Consider the following 20,742-nt stretch of genomic DNA (forward strand, 5'->3'; position numbering starts at 1 on the left):
ACAAAAAACATCTGAAAAAAAAATAACTTACAGAAAATTGCCTTGAAAAAGCAGGATACAAAATATCAGCAATCCGATAACAATCCAATACAAACTCGAAGCTTGTAGCCTTACGAATGTCGCCTTAAAATGTCTTCCTCTTTCAAATCGTTAGTCCGGCAGATTCCGCTTAAAGTTCCCACTCGTCGCCATATGAAGTAAGATTTGGACTCCTCTTATATTTAAGTTGTTTATTTCCAGTTGATTGTAAGAAACAGAGATACATGTACTTGCCCAACCGACACAACTCCGAACTCTGCCCAGCCTCACATTCCAAAGTTCTCTTTCTCCCTCATAGCCTACCCATATATTCCACATCCCCTGATGTCATAACATTCTACCTAATACATCACTACAGCCCTTTTCCCCATTTTTTTAAAACAAAATTTTAGCTGTATTTTGGTTAATTTCTTGGTCTCCTCCAGGGGAACCCACAAACTCTGGGTACCTCTAGAATCACTAGGATGTTGTGAAAAAAAGACAAAAATTTGGCGTGGGTAGCTTATGTGGAAAAAAAGTTATGCGGGCCTAAGCGCGATCTCCCCAAATAGCCCCAAAAAATGGCTCGGCACAGGAGAGGGAAAAGCCCTGGCAGCGAAGGAGTTAAGAAACAAAAATATACGCTTGTTGAGCCTGACGCTAAGGTGGCCGCCACAGTGACATAACGTTTCAAAGACTTTTTTTTCTACCCGTCCTGATTGGCCAGTGAGTTTCGCTGAAGCCACTTTGAAAGCCGGGTAGGTGTATGATCTGAGGATTGTGGGTATTGTCGTTCTTTAGTGCCTATAGGGTAATGCCGAGAAGGGAATAAAGAACTACGCATCCCAGAGGTCCGGCATACAGAGGGCCTGTCACCGGCAGGACACGCTTGTAGAGGGTCCCAGCCATTGTTGCTGGTGATCCGAGGGCCGGGGATAGAGGGCTCCTCGGGGGACGGAGGGAATGATTGAGGAGAAGGCCTCTGAGACCAACGACTGTGCCGGGGAGCCCAGGTAAGCCGTGGGACTACCGTTCTCGACCATGTCCTTTTAGTGTAAATAGCGAGGTTTGCAGTTCCTGTATTTTTTTGGGTGTATAGATCCCTACATACGAAAAAAGATTAAGGCAATGCCACTAAACGCAGAGAATAGTTCATGGCAGTAGGACTACACGCATGGTGTATATGTGAGCAGCAGCTATACGTTACCCACAAAGATCATTGTTATTATGACATAAACGGTATGAGTTGTGAGCAATGCTACTCGTTACTCCTGTTAAGAGAAGGCAGAAGGCTAGGCATCATGGCTCGGTAGGACCACAATACCAAAGCCGCGCCCACCTTGCTCGTTTGGGGAATAGGGGCGATACCATTCCATACATAGTGGGATTCGATTCGGCCAGTAGTTTCCTTGGATACTCGGTTCCGGCAATTGCTTGCTCACACCGGAGGAGTGAGACACTTTTCCTCCTTGTATAGAGGGTTACTAGCAGTGCACATTCTCGCATAGAAAATTCAGAGCTTTATTCACTGACAGTTCTGTGATTTACTCTGGCCTCCCTGTGGAAAAAACTGTTAATTATAAATGAAAATCTGGCCTGTCATGTCTCGCACATTGTCATCCCATTCAGCCGCTCACAATTTAATGAGAGCAGTGACGGTCCGTAATATTTTGTGCATAGAGGACAGCCGGCAATTCAACTCCTTGTGCCGTGTGCTGAGACCACTGCACGACCATTACACCTACGTTGAGAACATTAGAATGGCATTCCATGGACATGAGCAACAGGTATACAACCCTACACTGAACAGCGAGAACATGGCAGGCCCTTCTTTCAGAGGCGAAATCAGGGCTGAACACGATTATTTCATGAGCTGATACTATGGTAATGCGCTTCACTCCACATGTGTTATCAAGACTGGGCAAGGTTATTCAATGGCTTGACATCGTGGTAAGGCCCTTTCATGCACAGGTGAAATCATGGGAAGGACACCAAGTTCCAACAGTGAACAATGCAGTGACATTCCATTCTGGAGTGAAACTTTGGAAAGACCTTTTCTATTACAAATCAGAATCTTGTAAGGCAGTTTTAGACACAAGTGAGATGGGGGCAGCGCTAGTCCATGTACAATTGAAAAGAGCAGAGCCATTCTGTCCACAGATAATATTGCAAGCCCATCACTTACAAACGGAGAACAGTGCTGGATATTTCATGCACACGTCAGATTTTGTCAATGTCATTTCGCGCCAGTGTGTCTCAAGGGTGACATTTAATGTGCCCGAAGGAGATCACCCAGACGGGCGCCGAGAAAGTCTTGCTTCCCCGCACCGTAACACCCTCGACTCCGACATGGGTTTCGTGCACTCCATGAGCTTCCTTACCTCAGGAGTTGCCGCGGTTGTGGTGGCCCCTTTTTAATACGACCAGTTGACGTACTCTGGAGGATTACTATGCCCATATCACTATTTTAAGTTGATTACCACTATAACCAATAAGAGGAGCGGATTAAGTTGTTTAATTAGGTCCCTTGCTTCCTAGTATGACCGGCTGGCACACTTCCAGGATTGTTCCTCCAGGCCTTGTTTGCTCTCCCCTTGCCACAGGATCTACACTTATCACATACTGCATATATGGAAATTGCATCAATCGTCTACTTTAGTGCATCCTGCTCCTGATGGTGACCTAAAATTACTAGGGTTGAATCGCCATCGATATTAACTCCACGGATTGTATGACCAATGGCTCATGACATGATGATTTGAGATTATTTATCTTCCTTTCATGTCTAATATCTTTTTTTAATTGTTTATTTTTCCGTTTCTCTGTGTATATTGTTCTTGTTTCACATGCACCGTTCTTTTTCCCCTTTGCACGAGCACAATGTTTTCAGCCTTTGCAATTTAGCACAATATACTAAGATTGTAATGCTGTCTTTTACTTATGTAAAGATTGATAATATAATCATCTATAGTTTTGGATCCTTTCGTCTTTATTTCAATTTTTTAAATCTTTTTTAATAAGTATAGTAATATCTATTTAGATATTGCTGCATGTTGTTATTTTCTACCCAGGTCTCAACTGGATCTAGGGGTTTTCTCCTGTTGTTTTTATATTTTGGAAAGGAGATCAGACCCAGAGGCCGACCCATTTTTACTGAACAATCGCTAGGTAAAAAATAGCTGTGTGTTTCATGACAAAAAGTAGATTACAAATGTGCCTTTGTAAGTAATAGAGAGGCCAAGCGATGCTCTTCCGTGCTCAGATGTGATGGCAGTTCTAGTTCATACAGGATGAAGCTTAACATCTCATTGAGGACATTTTGCAGGGGCATGGGCTGAGAGTTTGTCAGGCACGACCTCATTAACCTCAAGTTGCCGGGTTATTACGTTCACCTAAGCAGTGTCGGGGTAGATATGTTCCTTCTAAACATCGTAGAGGATATTGGGTTGTTAGAATTTTCTTAGGAGCAGAGAATATTGTCACTGTAGAAGGGGGAGCTGACGAATGTCGTTGAACTGCCGGCAGCATGGCAGGACAGCTACAATAAATGCAAATGACAACACAGGAGGCCAGAAAAAGGAAATGCCGAACAGGCTCCTTGGGAAGCCAAATGGCAGGGTTACTGGAGGGGAAAGAAAATAAGTTACTTACCTGTAACTGCAGTTCTCCAGCATTGGTATCTTTCATAGATTCAAGCATGTGAATCTATGAAAGATCCAATACTGGAGAAACAAAGGGCCAAGAGATGGTTAGCACAGGGCAGACATGACACATGCAGCCCAGGCACGGTCACAGGGCTGCGAACACCAGACATCTGTAGCAAGGTAAGCCTCTAAGCTGCAGTGCTAAGTACTAAGTGGGGCCTAGAAAAGTGTTGTCATAAGATGAGTTATAGGGATGGACAAAAGTGATTTATGACCAACCAAGGAATGACTTATGACTGTAAGATGTTTTATGGCCTGTTATGATGCTGATGATTTACACCTGTAAGTTATGATTATCGCATAACATGTTATGATGCTAATCGTTTAATGTACAAGATGTCTGCATGCTTGGTACATATTAATGAACAATGCTTTTGTGAAAGTCTCTGTCCGAGCACATAAAAGAATGTAATAAACTACTGCCGTTCTCACACCAAGGAAGGTCTGTGGTGTTCTTTGTTTGAAAAGTGAATTGGTTATGGAACAGCTAGAGGGCCCTGATGGAAACTCGCCCCACCACTTGGATGGGTTAAAATGCAACTACAAACCTTAGAAGCTCTTCAGTCAATCAGTTCAGTGCAGGGGTCAGTGTGTTTTACTAAATTCTGTTATTTTTTAGCAAGGTTTTTAGAACTGTGAATGGGTGCTCAGGCATTGAAGCTGGATGCATGTGAGCAGTTCTCTAAAGGTGTCTTAGCCTTTTTACTGTATATGATTTATTTTCTATAGTATGTGAACATGAGTCAGGTGACCTCTACACAGTATTAGTTTCATTTAAAGTATGGCTGTTTGCTTTATACTGATGCTTTCTGTGCTGGTTGCAGTATAGAGCAAATGCTGGCTGCCAATCCCGGAAAGACGCCTATCAGTCTTCTGCAGGAATATGGAACTCGCCTAGGGAAGACCCCTGTGTATGATCTTCTCAAGGCAGAAGGGCAAGCCCATCAGCCTAATTTCACCTTCCGAGTCACCGTCGGCGACATCAACTGCACAGGTCTGTATCAATGTACTTGCTCTTTTGAAGGAAATTGAACGGCTTGGTGTAACTGTGTTGCTACTAATGATAGCTAACTGCTGAGTGTATGCGTTTGACGAGAGCAGGCTACTTTTGTGTACAAATGTGCCTGTGTTTAAAGACCGCTGAATGCATAGTGTGCCTCTGCTGAAAGATTGCTCACTGTTGAATATCTTTACCTGAAGATGGTTAGCTAACATTTTATGTTTACTGCACCTCTGCTAAAAGATATCTAGCTGCCCTGAGTAGAGTGTGCCACTGCTTGAAGCTAGCTAATTATTAAGTGTATCCTGCCTCTCGTGAAAGCCCTTCTGCAAAGGTAGCAACTTGTCAGAGTTCTGCACCTACCGTTATATGTGCAGCGAGGGAACATGTGGCATGCTGTGCATTTACTTTCCATTTTAAATAGAGGTGGGTGAGCCAACAAAGGTCTGGCTTGGCTCTTAGAGGCCATGCACGAGCCAAACCCTGAAAATGTTTATGTACATTTTACAATAATCATCACATATATTAGTGATAAAGCCTCTTCAGTGTTCAAAAAAGTGTTTTTTTTAACATGTGGAAGTTTTGACATTAATATATTACATTATAGCGTTGCACTTAAGAATGATAATTTTTTTAACATGAACCATTTAATAATCAAGAAGGCAAGGCAATTGTCCTGTATACCTACCCTGTCCATGCCCAGATTATTATAGAGCAGCTTTATTGTGTAATAAATCAAATACAATATGTTTTTGTACAGCTGGTATTCTGAACTCATATATTTGAAAGTACTTTCCTACGGGATAATGAAGAAAAAGGAGTTTTGGTAAAATAAATTATTTGCCTAACATCGCTCAATTAAAGTGAAAAGGTGTGATTTATCCACGTTTTATGGTTTCCCTTTGTACAAAACAACCACTAAATTGGGTATATATTTGTCTTTCTTATTTATGTTAACACTGTGTTTTTACCTCTTTGTGCTCGACCAAAGGTATTGAAGCACTTTACATGAGCATGAGTTACATTAGACACTGTCACATTGATTTTTTTTTATAGGCACAGGGAGAAGAAGTGATTTGCCCAAAATCATAGAATGTTGAGCCGACGCGAAGACTCAAACCTGGTTCCCCAGTTCCAAAGTCAGCAGCTCTCCCCGCAACACTACAGCCTGTGTATTGGGAGGATGGCAAGCAAAAGCCACATGAAAGTTTGACTACAGGTTCAAACAGGACCTCAAACTGAACCATAGCTAGGTTTTAGGCCAAGCTTTCAGTGGCTCACCAACCCCTAATCTTAAAGCGTCTGACACCACTTTGAACCCCTCACTGTTACAGTTTAAACTACTCACTTTTACAGTTTTCGGCTCCAGGATCACAGTGAGAGACCTAGTCACATATTTGTGATTGCAAATTGACAAGGCAAAGATCCCATTTCAATGTACAGCAAACTTTGTTTGATGACAATATCTTTTAGACTTGTGCCAGCCCCAAAGAAACTTATTGAGGCCACTGGTGTGGAAGACCTTTAGTTAAGGGCAGAGGAACGTGACTTCACAGCGTTCCTTTCAGCCCATACTTTTTTTTTTTTTTTAACGAATGCTTTGTTATTCAAGGAAGAGCAGTAGAGTTTAGACAGAAACTACAAGTTGTGTTTGGTTGAAATGGTTTATGTGTTGATATTCATTGAAACAGTGACCAAAAGGACTATTTGCGAAAAACTGATTTGGCTCCATTTTGTGACCATTTTTAAGGCACAAACTACCAGTCTAAGGAGTCCCTTGGCGCCATTGAATCATTTGCCGCATCATATGGTAACAGAAAATAATTGATTTGTATTTGTATGAAGGCAATCCCAGTTTTAAGTTTCTTCCCAGTATTTAAAATGGGTTCCAGGTAGAAATTTGAAAGGATGCTAGTAAGAACTGAGGCCCTTTGGGCCTAGAAAACTGTTCTTCGTTATTTATTTTTATATATATATTTCTTTAATTGGGTAGCATAAACAGAGCTTGGGCTTTTGATCAGTGTGATACGTTAGCAGAAACACCTTCACATTTTCTCAGACTGAAGATTTTTCTCACTAGTCAATTCTGTGTATTTTGGAGCTGACAGATGCTTCTTCAAGAAAGTTCAATACAAGTTGAATTACATAAATCAATGCAAGATTGATTAAAAGCATAATCTACAGTCACTGTGTGTAGGAATACAAGCAAAACCAAAAGACCCAATGTAGAAGACTGTAATAATAAAAACAAGATTTCATCACCCTTGAGCTTTGATGATCTCTGGCAAGAATAGCATCAGTTATTTTACCCAAAAATGTACAGGGCGTATTCTAGATAATTAACTGTTAGCTCTAATGACAAATCCCGTTGTGGTGAATCTGCATTCTAATACTTAGGTGCAGGTTAAAATTGGCAAAGGCGTCAGGCTGACCAGGAAGATTGCAACGTCTATCGGCCTCAAGCAAGGCTGCGTCCCAGCACCATTTTTATTTAACATCTATGCAGCAGATCAAGCTTATTTTTTTTGTCTGACATTCCGTGCCGTCCACCTAAGTTAGGATGGGATTCAGTTAACGGCTTGGAATATGTGGATGGCATAGTACTTTTAAGTCGGAGCCTGATTGGTCTGCAGAGCTTAATAACGAAGTTTGTCGTGTACATTGGATCTTTTGACCTGGAAATGAATTATAAGAAAAAAAAGGTAACCCGTTTTAATTCAAGCCTGTGTACCCTTATCAATAAATTTAGGTGGGAAGTATTCAGAAATCAGCTGGAACAGGTGCAATCCTAAAAATATTTGGGAGTGACTCTAGATGCAAAACTATCCTTCAAGGCCCATCTCCTCCAAAGTAGAGCGATGGCCCAGAAACTTAGTTTTGCATTTGTTCTACTCCAGAAGAAGCTTAGAAGCACCTCCCAGGATTATTTGTTTCAGGTCATCGGGCCAAATTCCTTCTGTCCCTTACTTACGGACCAGAGTTACTGAAAGAGCAAGATGCATCCTCTCTAAATCAGCTCCAATCATCTTTGTTTAAATGTATTTTTTGTCTTCCTTCTCATACTTCACAAGCCCAGGTGAGACTGGAGTTTGGCTTTTTTGACCAAGCCCCCGTCAGGTTGGGAACCATATTAAAACTCTGCATGAAGCTTAGATCGGCATTTCCAGATGCACTGGCTGCTCAGTTTTGGTCAGAGATGGAGTCCATACCCAAACAAAAAAGTTCATGACCACAGGTTATTCAAGGAGCACTAGCCACCCTAAAGTTGACTAGTGCTTGTGGCTCTCAAATTGAGTTCACTTTTTTCAAAAAAATTACCAACAAGACCTCTAAAATGCACTCCTTGGTATCAGACAAAGCATTTCTGGCCGGAAGGACGCACTGCTGAACTGTTATCCAGGCTTATACATCCTGGAGCTTGCAATCGTATCTTGTTTTCCACATAGAGGCGCCTGTTCAATATTCTCTTCTCTTACTTTTTATGGGCGCCTTCCCCTCGAAGGACCAAGTCCCGAGCTGGAAACAGACCTGGGGGGACCGTAATTGTCATCTATGTTGTCTTCTGGAGTAAAGTGTACTTCAATTCCTGTATATCTGTCCTGAAGATTTCCCACATGCAACAGCAGCTGATACGTCCCGCCTTAAGGTCGCTCCAGATCAACACGTTGGACTGCAGTTCTGGCCCTTTTAAAAGGGCATAACATTCTGCTCCGCTGCAGAGCTACAACATTTTTAGAAATAGTGAAAAGGCTGCTTTTATTATGTTAACTGAGACTGCATGGCTATCATTTGAAGTGCAGGTCTCAGAACAGACTAATTGCACCCTGCACCTGGGCGAAGGCGGGCCACTGGAGGGTATTATAGGTCCAGCGTCAGCTTACTGCGACATTTAATGCTAATTTGCACACTTTTATTTTGCGATAGAGTTCAATCACTGTGGTATTTGTTTTTTTTATTGCTTTTGTCTAAATAGGTGTTCTATGCTAACAGTTTTCTCATTTTTAGATTTTATGTTTATATCATAGGTTTATTGACTAGCCAGGAAGTGGGCCTTAATATAAATTACAAATTATATAATAGGCCTTTTCACAGCACGATTTTTGTTCTTCCGTTTTTAGCTTCACATGTATTTTATTTTATAAAGTTCTTTTTAATTTATAAGTAACCATGGCCGCATCATAATGCACTTTAGCACCTTAGTGCATTGAATTAGTGGACAATGCAATTGATTGTTTTTTCTAGTTATGCATGTCGAAGTACTTCTTTGTCCCCATTGCCTTTTAAGTTGACTTATCATATGTTTGCATTATCAATGAGCTTCTGAAGCACCCATTGTTGTCTATTTGTGTTAATTTGAATTAATCCGCAATAAAGATAAAAAAGACAAATCCCTGACATTACTCTTCACAAAATCTCAGATTTTGAAAAATCACGTTTTAAGACAATTTTACTTTCAGAGCCAAATGAATTGTGATAATATTGGTAAGTCACGATCAGTTATGACGTCTTTCCGCAGATTGAATACTAGTTTGGTATTCTTTACATACATATATATCAATTCCTGGTAGACCTTGTGTAATATGGCTAGAAGCTTTAGTTAGACGTTCAGAAGTAGCAGGAATAGCTAAGATCCTTGTAGAAACCCCAATCAAAAGGCATGAGTTCTGAGACAAAAGAAATAGTCTGCACAAGCGGAGTTCTGTCCTGAAGAAAGGATGTCAACTAGCACACCCGCTTCATCTGTCACAAAGTTAGAGATGTTGGATCAGTAGTTGGTGGTCAATAAAAGCAGCTAAGAAAAGAGACCTTAAACACTGGCATCCAGTGTTATACAAAGATAATCAGTTACAGAGGTAACAGATGATTCAGTGCTGATACCTGGTCTGAACACAGCTTTTGCATCTTCGATCAAATTTTGTATCTTGATAAAGTTCTGCAATTGATACTGCACCACCTTCTCTAAACGTTTTGCCTGGCATGACAGCAAAGAGATGGATCAGAAGTTTGAAAGCTCTGGTGGAATGAGAAAAAGTTTCTTTAATAGACAAAATATGATAGCTGTTTCAAAGCTGTATGAAACGGTGTCCAAGGTCAGTCAATCTTTAGCAATACCAATGATTTAGGGAACTACTGCATGTTTAATACCTTTCATGTGTTGAACTGGAGATCCCGAAGTTTACTGGATGGCTTAAGCCTTTCACATTCTTCCAATGGTAGAGGGTTAAACTTTGACAACCTACTATTCACAGATACCCAAAGGAATCTGTAGGGGCTCTTTTCCTTCTTTCTCCGCAAGCTTTCCTCTTATCTACTGTACTTGTTTTAGTGAAGAAATACGCTAAATTGTATGTCAGTTTTTGGGACAGATCAATTTTACTGGCCATGGCTGATCAATTATTCAAAAATTCTGTAATTTTAAAGATCTCCCTTGGGATTATTTTCAGTCTCCTTTTCTGAGACTAGTATTTTTTTAAATAATTCTGATCACCTAGTTATACTGTTGTAGCTGTTATAATTTAATTTGATGTGATTTTTCTCTTTGAAACAAAGGCTTCAAAGGCGCTGGGAGTGGGTTGGGACTAGCATACCGACCTATTTTGTCCATATGAATTTGTTATTTAAATTCCACTGTCGCCAAAGTGATGTACTTCGCACATTTTTATGTACTACTCCCACATCAAAATTGGCCCTTGTTTTATTGACCTCGGAAGGAATAAAAGCTGAGTTCTACTTATTGGGATTATAACTTGCAATCTACAGTGAGCGCTTAACCATTGAGGTAACTTATTGGTACAAAATATTTTTGGAAACCAATGATTAAGCAATAATTATAAAGTATGTCTTGGCACAAATATTAACATGGCTTCTGTGCTACATACATATACTTTAACACCACCCTTTATTAACGGTTACTTTCTTAAAAAAAGATCTGTGTGTTCTACGGGCATACCCTTTCCGCAATATACGCCAAGCCAAAAATTGGTTTTGTCAGTGCTTTTTATTGCACCAATCTTTATTCTGCTTCAGACTGGAAAGTGGCTATCAGCAGGATGCAGAGAAAATAAGGGTCACAGGAATCACTTTTTTTTTTAACTGTGTAAAAAATTGAATCAGAAGGAATGGAATGTTACTGGACAAAAGAGGGACTGAAAATGTATGTATTACGTTTTTTAAATTTTAAAACATTTAAAGTTATACAGAAATGAGGCAGAAACAGGTTCAAGATGTGTGAAATGGAAGCAGGTACGGCATAATTGGTTGGAATACACATATATTCCTGTTTAAACCTCACAACATGGCTAAATAACTGTAAGCGTAGAGCTGATGAGAGGTGGGTATAATAGCATGACATATGTTTACAGCCCAAATCTTCTGGATTGTGCATTGTACATACCTTGAGTCAAGCACTATTTTGTCATAGCTGTGATATTACCAGAACTGTGGACACGGATATAAATGGGAAAGATGTAGCTAGGTTACGTATCTGTATTTAAGACAAATCTGATGCAGGGATCATATGACAGTGTAAAGTGTGACAATGTTGTGCAAGTATTTTATAGGAGAAAAAGCTGGAGCTAGGAAGTGGGCGAGAAAGAGGAGAGAAGGAACAGGTGTCGAGATAAAATAAGGGACCTATTAGTCCAATTAATTTTCTTTCACTACTAAGCATTCATGTTGCATGTGAAAGCATCAAGAAGGTTCCACATGTTATGGAAGTACTCAGGAATCTCTAGATAGTTCCTGAAGGCAGTGTGGGACTAACGTATGAAGTTCACCCATGCCAACCATGTGGGAGGATAAATTGTTAGCAGATTTCCATTCACTCAGGATGAGTTTGGTCACAGTAGCAAGTCAAATGTCCTTCATCTGTGTTAAGAAACATAGGTGATGATGCTGCAAATGGACCTAAAATAATGATTGTGAAATCCAATACTGCCTGGGGTTTGTAGATGCTATTAAGGCAGGTGTAATCTGTCCCAGAAATGTTTAACAAGACTACAACTAAAGAACAAATGTTCAATACAGCCCTTAGCCGTTTTACATTTCCAGCAGTGGTTTGCTTTACCTTGAGCTCCACTCGTTTTCTAGAGATCCTGAATAATTGTTTTTTCAAGAATAGTTGTGATTCAAGAAGGAAGAGGATAAGTTTGTATTTTGAGGCCTCTGCAAATTTTAGACCAAGTGACCTCTGGGAGAGAGGGTCTGCCTATATTAAGTCTGAGTACTATTTATTCTGTAGGATGGTTGGAGATTTGTATTTGTCAAGTGTGTCATTGTTATGCAGATTAACTTCTAATCCATAGTATATTATGCTTGCCTGTTCTGTAGAAAGGTTGGTACCATAATGTCTCTGCTGTCTCTTTTGTAGAAAGAAAGGGCAACTATTTACATTATATGCTTTTTTTTCAGGTCAGGGCCCCAGCAAGAAAGCTGCAAAACACAGGGCAGCAGAGGTTGCTTTGAAACAGCTGAGAGGGGCCAGCATGCTGGAGGCGTTAAAAGAGGAAAACAGGTGAGGGATTGGGAAGAACATGAAAAGCAAAACCAAGTAGATCCTGAGTGTCCTGGGAGGGAGCCAGGGAGCCGAGGGGTAGAAGGAATTAAAATAGCACCTGGTGTTCCACAAGATACCCCATAGGTCTCTGCTAGAGGCAGCAAGACCCGAGGGCGTTGCAGTGGACAGAGGAGACTAGTGATCCCTTTGACATTTAATAGTGGCACTGAAGTTCTTGCTGAGATTGTACCGGGCAAGGCTGAGAAAATCTATTATACTGTAATTATAGTAGCCAAATGTGGGAATCTCATTCAAGTCATAATTCCATCCATTTGCAGGATCTCAGAGCACTGCCTTTTAAATAAAGCTTTTGTTTATTTAATTTTTTTTTTTTTAATAAAGGTAACTGCTTGCTAGAGTGTCCTTGAAGTCATACACAAGGTCCTCTCGCGAGCAGGAGGATAGTAATCCATTGATACTCAAGTTTCTAAGATTCCATTTACAAGCACTACATCAACTGTATGCATTTTGTGCTCTTTCAAACTTTGGTGTTTGCAAGAAATTTAAGCTGTCTCATATTAGGAATTGGTTTAGCATATTTTGTTATTGCAGCTTAAAAAGGAGATAGGGCGTGAATTCTCCAGGCTGCATATTAATTGGAATAAATCAGAGATTTTTCCGCTGGCTGACATTACCTTTCCACCTGCGACAGAGTTCCCTTTGCGCTGGTGCTCTGACTCTGCAAAATACTTCGGTATTCATATTCATAGAGATAAGGAACAGGTGATACGTTTAAATTATGGGCTTGCGGTGGAGAGACTCACCACCCAGGTGGACAGATGTGTGAAACTGCCGCTTTCTATGGCAGGCTGGAAATCACTTACAAGAATTGTGGGAGAACCACCATTTTAATATCTCCTATTGAATATTCCCTTCCTGCTTACTAATTCCTTCTTTGCAACACTCTGTGGCTTGATCATTCGACTGGTGTGGGCAGATAGACATCCCCGCATTCGATGGGAGGTCCTCATTCTCTCCTATGAGCGGGTGGTTTTGGGGTCCCCCACTTCCTACTTTACTACCTGGTGGCAAAATGTCAGTAAACGTATCACTGGTATCATCCTGATGCTCGCTTTCCATACTCCATCCCAGGATGGGACCTGTCTGCTCCTGTTCTGCTGAGCGCCCTCCTGCCCTGGGGTGTTCCACTACTTTGCAGAGATATTCAAACTCTTTCTACAACTAATTGGGCTTAGCGTAAACTTGCATGCCTACTTCACTGCGACACACTGTATTCCCCAGCACTGACATTGATTAATAATCCTTCTATACCCATTACACAGGAGGCGCTGGTTTAGCGAACATTACATACTTTTCAACTTCATACCCTTGGGGACGTTTTCCCCGGGCGATCAAATATATCCACGCACTACAGATACCAGTTTCACAGACGCCACACAATTGCAGTACTTTGTACTCTGTTGTCTACAATGCACTTTGCGTGCACGCTACCCCACAAATCCGTTGGTTCCTGCTGAATTTGCACCACTTACCCTGGTCGCTACGGTGGACTCTGGGGCTCGATTGGTATCCAAACTCAAGTGTGTATTAAGGCTCTTCCTGTTCCAGATGCTCTGCTCAGGGAGTCCTGGGAAAGAGATCTGTGGCGCCCACTCTCCCAAAAGTCTTGGAGGCATGCTCTGCCCAGAGCCAGTTCGTCTCACTTAACCATCGCCACAAGCTAGTCCACTTTAATTTCCTAAGGAGGGCCTATATCACCCGCCCACCTGCTGCAAATGCTATGCACAGACTGCAGACTTTTCACACATGACTTGGACTTGTCCCAATAATAGTCGCTTTATGATTAATTATCGGTCATTGTGGATTGGCCTCTCTGTCCCAACCCACTTTTAGACCTTTTCGGCTACACTGGCGATTTTCCAAAGTCCATTAGGCGCCTTACTGCAATTTTGCTCTTGCTGGCTAAACGGGAAATAGCGCTTCTATGGGGCTCAAAAAAATGCGCCAAGCATTACTTCCTGGCTGACTAGCCTCACATATTGTGACACCAGTAGCGATCTTTACGCCTCACTACAGCCTGTGTCTTCAAGACCTATTGATATTTGACAGCCACTGTGGGACTTTTTGAATACACTTGGCAATTCTCCACCATCCTCTCAGACCACTAACGACGCAAGCTCATGCTGAATCCACTCTTTCATTGTCATTATTTCTGCCTCGTTTCTAATTGACATTTTACTGACCGATGCCGGACCATGCTTTGATTGTCAGCAGAAACACGATTTATGATTTATAATGATGGTCCTATGTTCACATTGGTACAATTTTTCTGCTTGAACGGCATTGCTTTGTGCTTGTTCTTTGTTATGTTTCAAAAATGATAAATACAATTAAAACAACAACAAAAAAGGAGACAGGTGGGGGGGGGGGGGGTATGTGCAGATTGGCGGTTGCAGGTGTGGTTATTCTGGATAGATTATTTAAAATTACCAAGTGCTATGGTCAGTTTGTGAGACCCAGATATTTTTTCTCATATTGTAGCAGATTTTAGAAGTATGGTCACCCGACTAATGAATATGTACAATATTCGCGTTTAATTAAAAGGTTCACCTGATTTTATATAAATATTGCCCCTCATGGTTTACATTTTTAGATAACCAAAATGCTGTCTGTATTGATTTAAGATGGATGTGATGACAGCTAACTTTTTTTGTTTGGGAAAGATCAATATAGAACCTAACACAGAACTACAGTAAATGGTAAATCCATAATAGTAGAATCTCTTTCGATCGAATTGTGATTGTTCGGAGGGCTGACAACCTGTAATGCTAGATGCCTTATTATACACTCTGGAAAACCACCTTTGTAATTCAAGGGCTAGAAGTGCAATTGATTATATTCTGGTGACTCTGGGGTCCCGGAAGTAGCTGAAATATTGGTCCTTTCACACCATATTGTAATCTTGATCTACTACTTGCACTGTAGACATTTTCTTAACCAGTAGTAGAAAAAGCCCCCTCTAAGATTAATTTTTTTAATGATTGAAACCTAGTCGCCACCCCTCCCACTGCTATGCTTGAGTCCTATAATGTAACATCATTTTAATGCTAGAGGAGAAATCTTTAACATCAAATCCCCGTAAAAAGGTGTTATCCTTCAAAAGATGTCACCAGTAGATCATGGGAGGACCTTAAAGAAGAAAAGTCTTGCCAATTGCATACTTTTGTGGTCTTTGATTGCAAGGGGGCATGACAAATTATTCTGTTTTGCTCACTTCACTAAGTTTTACATCTTTTTCATCTATGTTGCATCTAGTAGTAGTATTACTGAAAAAAAGGCTAACTCCTTGGTTCAACAGAATTCTAATATGGCCTTACTGAATCAGAGGTGATTTATGTAAATCAGACCCTAAACTGTGGGTCCCATTTCTAGTTGTTATTTTAAAGAGCCTTCTGAGTAAGGGAAACACCCACTCTACTTGGCAGATGCTATAATGTTGACAGTATGTATGAAGGACAACCAACAACATCAGAGCAACTACACCCCCATATTGATGATTGACTACAGAGCAAAAATATTCTTCAAAGTGGGCTTGTCATGAGGGCAGCTGTGGCTTGGTTCTAATTCTAATATTTGTCCTGCAGAAGCTGGCTTTAGTATGTAAGTGGATAAGGCTTATGGGTTGTCTTTTTTTTGTCAAAAATATTTACTGCTGAGAAGGGGCTCCTCTTTATGAAAGGTTAATTGACTGTATAATGATTTTCAGTTGACTTACATTTTCAGTGGTCCTCGCTACTAGAAATAAGCCTAGATAATCCACTGTTAGTGGAAGGATTCATTACATGCACACTGATAACTGTGCTCAATTTGTTGTGACCCAAAGGAAGAGCTTACAAATGCTTTGCCAATTAACATCTGGCCTGTCAGGAATGTGATCATGATGCAAAACAATTCATTTTTAAACAGCTTAGCCACTAAAACGGCTAGAATTGTAGCAGATGACCCACTGGTGAATTACCTGCCCACACCAGTGTGCCTGTGATACAATCATCCTTGTTTACACTGAGAATGGCCTGCATCATCTGCAGGCGGCCTCCTGTGATTATTGCCAACAAAATGGGTTGACAATCAGTGCAAGCAAGGTCATGATCACCTATAGATCTTATGCCCCAGGAAGGGAAGTTCCCTATTGGTGACTCTCAAGATTGTATAAAACTTCAAATACCTTTACCGTTTTATATTCAGATTATTCAAAGCTTTGACTAACTTGTATTAGCCTGGGCATGATGGGTACATCAGTCCTGTAGGTATCAACGTGATCAATGTTTACGTTTTTTAATAGGTTTGGGAATGTATCCTTTCTACTAGAGGCTTATAGTGCCAAAGCAGCCTTTGTAGTAAATTAGAGGGCAGAGATGAGGGGCATGTTGGATGAAGCCACTGCAAACACTACTATACCTGAAGTCCAGCTCTCTTTTGAATGCCCTGAAGATTGAGCTGGATCATTTATAAGAAAAACAATAATAATAAAGTTTTTCTTCTTTTGGATGCAGCTTTGGACCATTCCGATCTTGAGTATTCCAGGAGCATCATTTAGTAGGCTGTAGACATTAAATAGCTTTATGTGATCTGAATCTTAGATATGTTTAGGATAATTGTAGAAGCTAGTGCTCACAGGACCATGTCTCCTTGAATGATAGTCTTTCAGTGTTGTTGATTTCTTTACAGTTGACCAGCCTTTACTGTTCAACAGTAGAGGTTTATTAATGGCACTGGGAGCCCAAGAAAACATGTACTTCTAAGCACAAAAGACACTGTATTTTATTGTTTAGACTTGAAACCTTTCCATTAAATAAGAAAAGTATTACCTGGAAGAATGACTGACGTTTCCACTGTATAGGTGTAATGACAACCCATGAGACGTGAATCCATTTCTTCCTGTTTTGTCCTTAAGTTCAAACTGTGTGGAGTTTGTCTTAAAAATTGAAGCATTTGTATTTGGAAGAACATAATGAAACCGTATTTGACGCATAATCTGTATGGATGTATGCTTGAGCGTGACTGAAGGCGAAAAGGACTGCGTTAATATTGCAGCCGAAATGTGATTTTTATTGCGGCTTTAGTAATGCATACTTTAATTTGTTGCTGTATTGAGAAATTTTACTCAAGTTTTTTTCTTTTTAATTTTAAATATAATTTGTTGTGTGATGTCATTGAATAATGTTGTTTAATCAATAGCAAGGCCTACACTAAAGACTAATGATGAGCTAACTATCAAAGGGTTTGCTGGCTCCCGTCCATGTTCAAGGTGAAATTTTAACTCTAGCAAGCTGTTGCCTAAATGGCTCTATTTCCTTTCTGTTTTTAGTTTTTAACTTTGTCTTTAAAGGACTGCAATAAAAGGATGTCACTCACCTTGTTTTTCACTTAGTTTGTTTAAGTTGGAAATGCTATTTTAAACTATAATGTAAATTAAATTCCGTCATTATAGTCTGCAGGTAGGTCTAACATAGAATGATAGTATTTTAGCTAAGACAATTTTTTAAATACTTATTTAGTATAACAATGTGCTGAGATGTTGCATATTGACAGAGCTACTCAAATGAATGGTAGACTATCAGTGAAGACCTCAGAGATGTATAAGAACAGCTCCCATATTTTATGGCATTGGAAGCGATTTCATAATGCTGGCTATGGCAGCGATTACAAATAAAAAAGACTGTGCAAATCTTGCCAGGAAGGGTATAAGATGCTCTTGTTTTTCCATGCTTTAGCTCTTCTGTCAAAGAGGAACCTTTACCCCAGGTCACTTCTGCTCCAGAACCAGCCCCCAAGCCCTCTGGCGCACCACCCACCAGGTAAGATTTCAGAGTCGTGCCAAAGTTTCTATTCTTTCCCTGTCCCTTTCCCGAGGGTGGTCTATGGAGTCTATGTTCACTTATAAATCTGGGGATTCGAGTCTCGTCTTACTGTTAGCACTTTTCATTGCTACATTAGTGGACTTTTTTTCTCTGGCTGCTGCTTTTCTCCATCCATCCCTCCGTTCTTGGAAGGTGATAATCACACTTTAATGGAAGAGTCTGACCATGCATGACCTTAAATCTCTTCCCTTCTAAATCCTGATAACGAATTTGTGCCCTGTCAGTCTACTCTCCTATTGAACCTTTCACTAGAGGAGTGCACCTCTTCACCAGTCTGTTACATTGACTGCAGTTTTCCAGAAATTCCAGTTACGATGATGCTCAGCCTGCCTTCCAGAGTACTGGTGCTCACAAAAGGAGTGTCTGTCTTTGGTACTAGTCTCAGTCAAAGATTTCCCACCCTCACTTGTCTGCATAGGGCAGAGCAGCGCCTTCTTTTGCATTTGTCCCAATGAAAGTAGTATTACCTTTCCCTACCTTTTGAAGCCTCCTAGTTGGGGAATAAGCTTCCCCTCTCTGAGTTACACACTCTTGACTGTTCAAGATAATGTAGTGCTCCCACTTTAGTCCTGCTCAGTTCCCTGTTTGCCTCTGCTCAGTTACATTGATCCCAGTTAGAGCAGTGCCCACAGCGATTGCTTTTGTAGCATCAGCACTTGTGTGTTTTTTCTTTTTGTGTCTTTCCAGAAATCCTTCTGCGGAAATGAAACCTCTACCCACTGCACAGCACTCCGAGTGTAACCCCGTTGGTGCCTTACAGGTGTGTGAGAGCAGGTGTTCAAAAGGTGGTTAGAAGTGCATGTTAGAGAAATTACCACTGAACCTTTACCCCACAGCTCGAGCTTAACCACTAAATTACTCTTTGGAAACCATATTTTAACTCTGAATTCATAACCCAAGAGAGGTCCCATTGATAACCTTGCAGCCTTGTCAAGACTAGCTTGTAAGTCTCTGCTTCCAGCAGAATTAGAGACTATTTGAGGGGGCTGCAGTTAAAGGTGGGAGTCTGAGCATAGTTAACTCAAGGAACTGCTTGCAGGTGAACACTTTCCCTATGTCTACCTCTTCTCCTCTCCAGGAACTGGTGGTGCAGAAGGGATGGCGACTTCCAGAATACACAGTTACACAGGAGTCTGGCCCTGCACACCGGAAAGAATTCACAATGACCTGCAGGGTGGAGCGCTTTGTCGAGATTGGTATGTCATTTTTGGTTTGAGGTTGAGTGGTTCTACGCAAGTACCTTTTATTCATTCACCAACAATAATTTATTCTAAGTGTGCTGCTTTTTTACTTTCAACTCTTTCTCCCCTATCAAACCTCTACAAGGATTGTCACATATCAAGGAAGCATGTTTGGACTTCTAGGTTCTCTCTTTTTGACCCTGACCGAGTGTGTAACAACCTATGGGGAAGACATCCAATATAGACTGTGAATTCCAACTGCCCTACATTTTTTTTCCCCTTAGCTTGGCTATCAAGCCACCCATGCCCATTGCTAACCCTTGTTTTCTGTCCGTGCAGGAAGTGGCACGTCCAAGAAACTAGCAAAGCGGAATGCAGCAGCCAAAATGCTAGTACGGATCCATAATGTGCCCACTGGGCAGCGGGATGGTGGAGAGCCAGAGACAGAGGAGGACCAGTTTTCTATGGTACGTAATGAAGAAACCATTACAACTGGTTACAGTCCAAACTGCAGAATTTCTTAGGCTGCATAGAATGATTAGGTCTATTGCCAAAATCACTAGGTGACCTTGTAAGTATGGAAAGTAATAAAAGGACAAATTTGATGCGCTGAAAGGGAGTTAACTATATCTGCATATACACTCTTCTCCGCATGGGTACAGAATAGTCTGGGTAGATGGTGCGAGAGTGAGGAGCGAGCGGGAAAGCAAACATCGTGCATAGTTGCTCTTCTGGTTATGGATCCCTCTTGCCTCCATAGGAAGCTCAGCTTGGGCAGCAGAAGTACAGTAGGTCCCTATACATATGAGCCTGATTTAAAGTTTGGCAGATGAGTTATTCTGTCACAAACGTTAAGGGTATCCCATCCTCTGTATTATGATTTCCAAAGGAAATAATGGAATCATAATACGTCGAACATGATATCCGTCATGCTTGTGACAGAGTAATCCCATCCACCAAGCTCTAAATCAGGCCCATATTATGGTTCTCTGTATGTGAACAATGTATATTTAAAGAATGCCGAAGTGAGAGCAGTGCTGGAACACTTGAATCACTTTGGGGCGGTATATGGGCTGCAAGGGCTACAAGGGAACACCAATAAGTCATGTCTGTCTCCACTGAAATCTCCACCAAGGCCCTTACATTTCAGATGCCTCGACAGACAGATTTACCACACAGACAAGTATAATAGGAAATATAGTAGAGATACACTCAAAATCCGAGACATTTGCATCCTTTTGGAAGAAGCTGCCCCTCCTCATGATAGTCTGAATTGCTGTAATAAAAATGGTAGTGCTGCCCTGTTTTCTTTACTTCTTCAGTACCATCCCAGTGTATTTGACCCGATGATGGTTTAATAAAATACACTACTCTGACAAATGTTGTATTAGCCCACGGAAGG

General features: G+C 41.0%; 1 protein-coding gene across 1 annotated transcript in view; it reads left to right on the top strand.

Moving 5' to 3' along the window:
- The first annotated feature begins 876 nt into the window (after nucleotides 1-876).
- Nucleotides 877-20,742, top strand: part of TARBP2 (TARBP2 subunit of RISC loading complex) — a 79,217-nt gene continuing 59,351 nt past the window's right edge. The window contains exons 1-7 of the mRNA XM_069230977.1: nucleotides 877-1,031; nucleotides 4,547-4,716; nucleotides 12,133-12,235; nucleotides 18,013-18,096; nucleotides 18,847-18,919; nucleotides 19,238-19,355; nucleotides 19,680-19,807. Of these exons, the coding sequence (XP_069087078.1) occupies nucleotides 982-1,031; nucleotides 4,547-4,716; nucleotides 12,133-12,235; nucleotides 18,013-18,096; nucleotides 18,847-18,919; nucleotides 19,238-19,355; nucleotides 19,680-19,807 (726 nt within the window). The 5' untranslated portion in view covers nucleotides 877-981. The remainder of the gene's footprint in view (nucleotides 1,032-4,546; nucleotides 4,717-12,132; nucleotides 12,236-18,012; nucleotides 18,097-18,846; nucleotides 18,920-19,237; nucleotides 19,356-19,679; nucleotides 19,808-20,742) is intronic.

This window comes from Pleurodeles waltl, chromosome 4_2 (genome assembly GCF_031143425.1).
Source record: "Pleurodeles waltl isolate 20211129_DDA chromosome 4_2, aPleWal1.hap1.20221129, whole genome shotgun sequence".
NCBI classification, from domain to species: Eukaryota; Metazoa; Chordata; class Amphibia; order Caudata; family Salamandridae; genus Pleurodeles; species Pleurodeles waltl.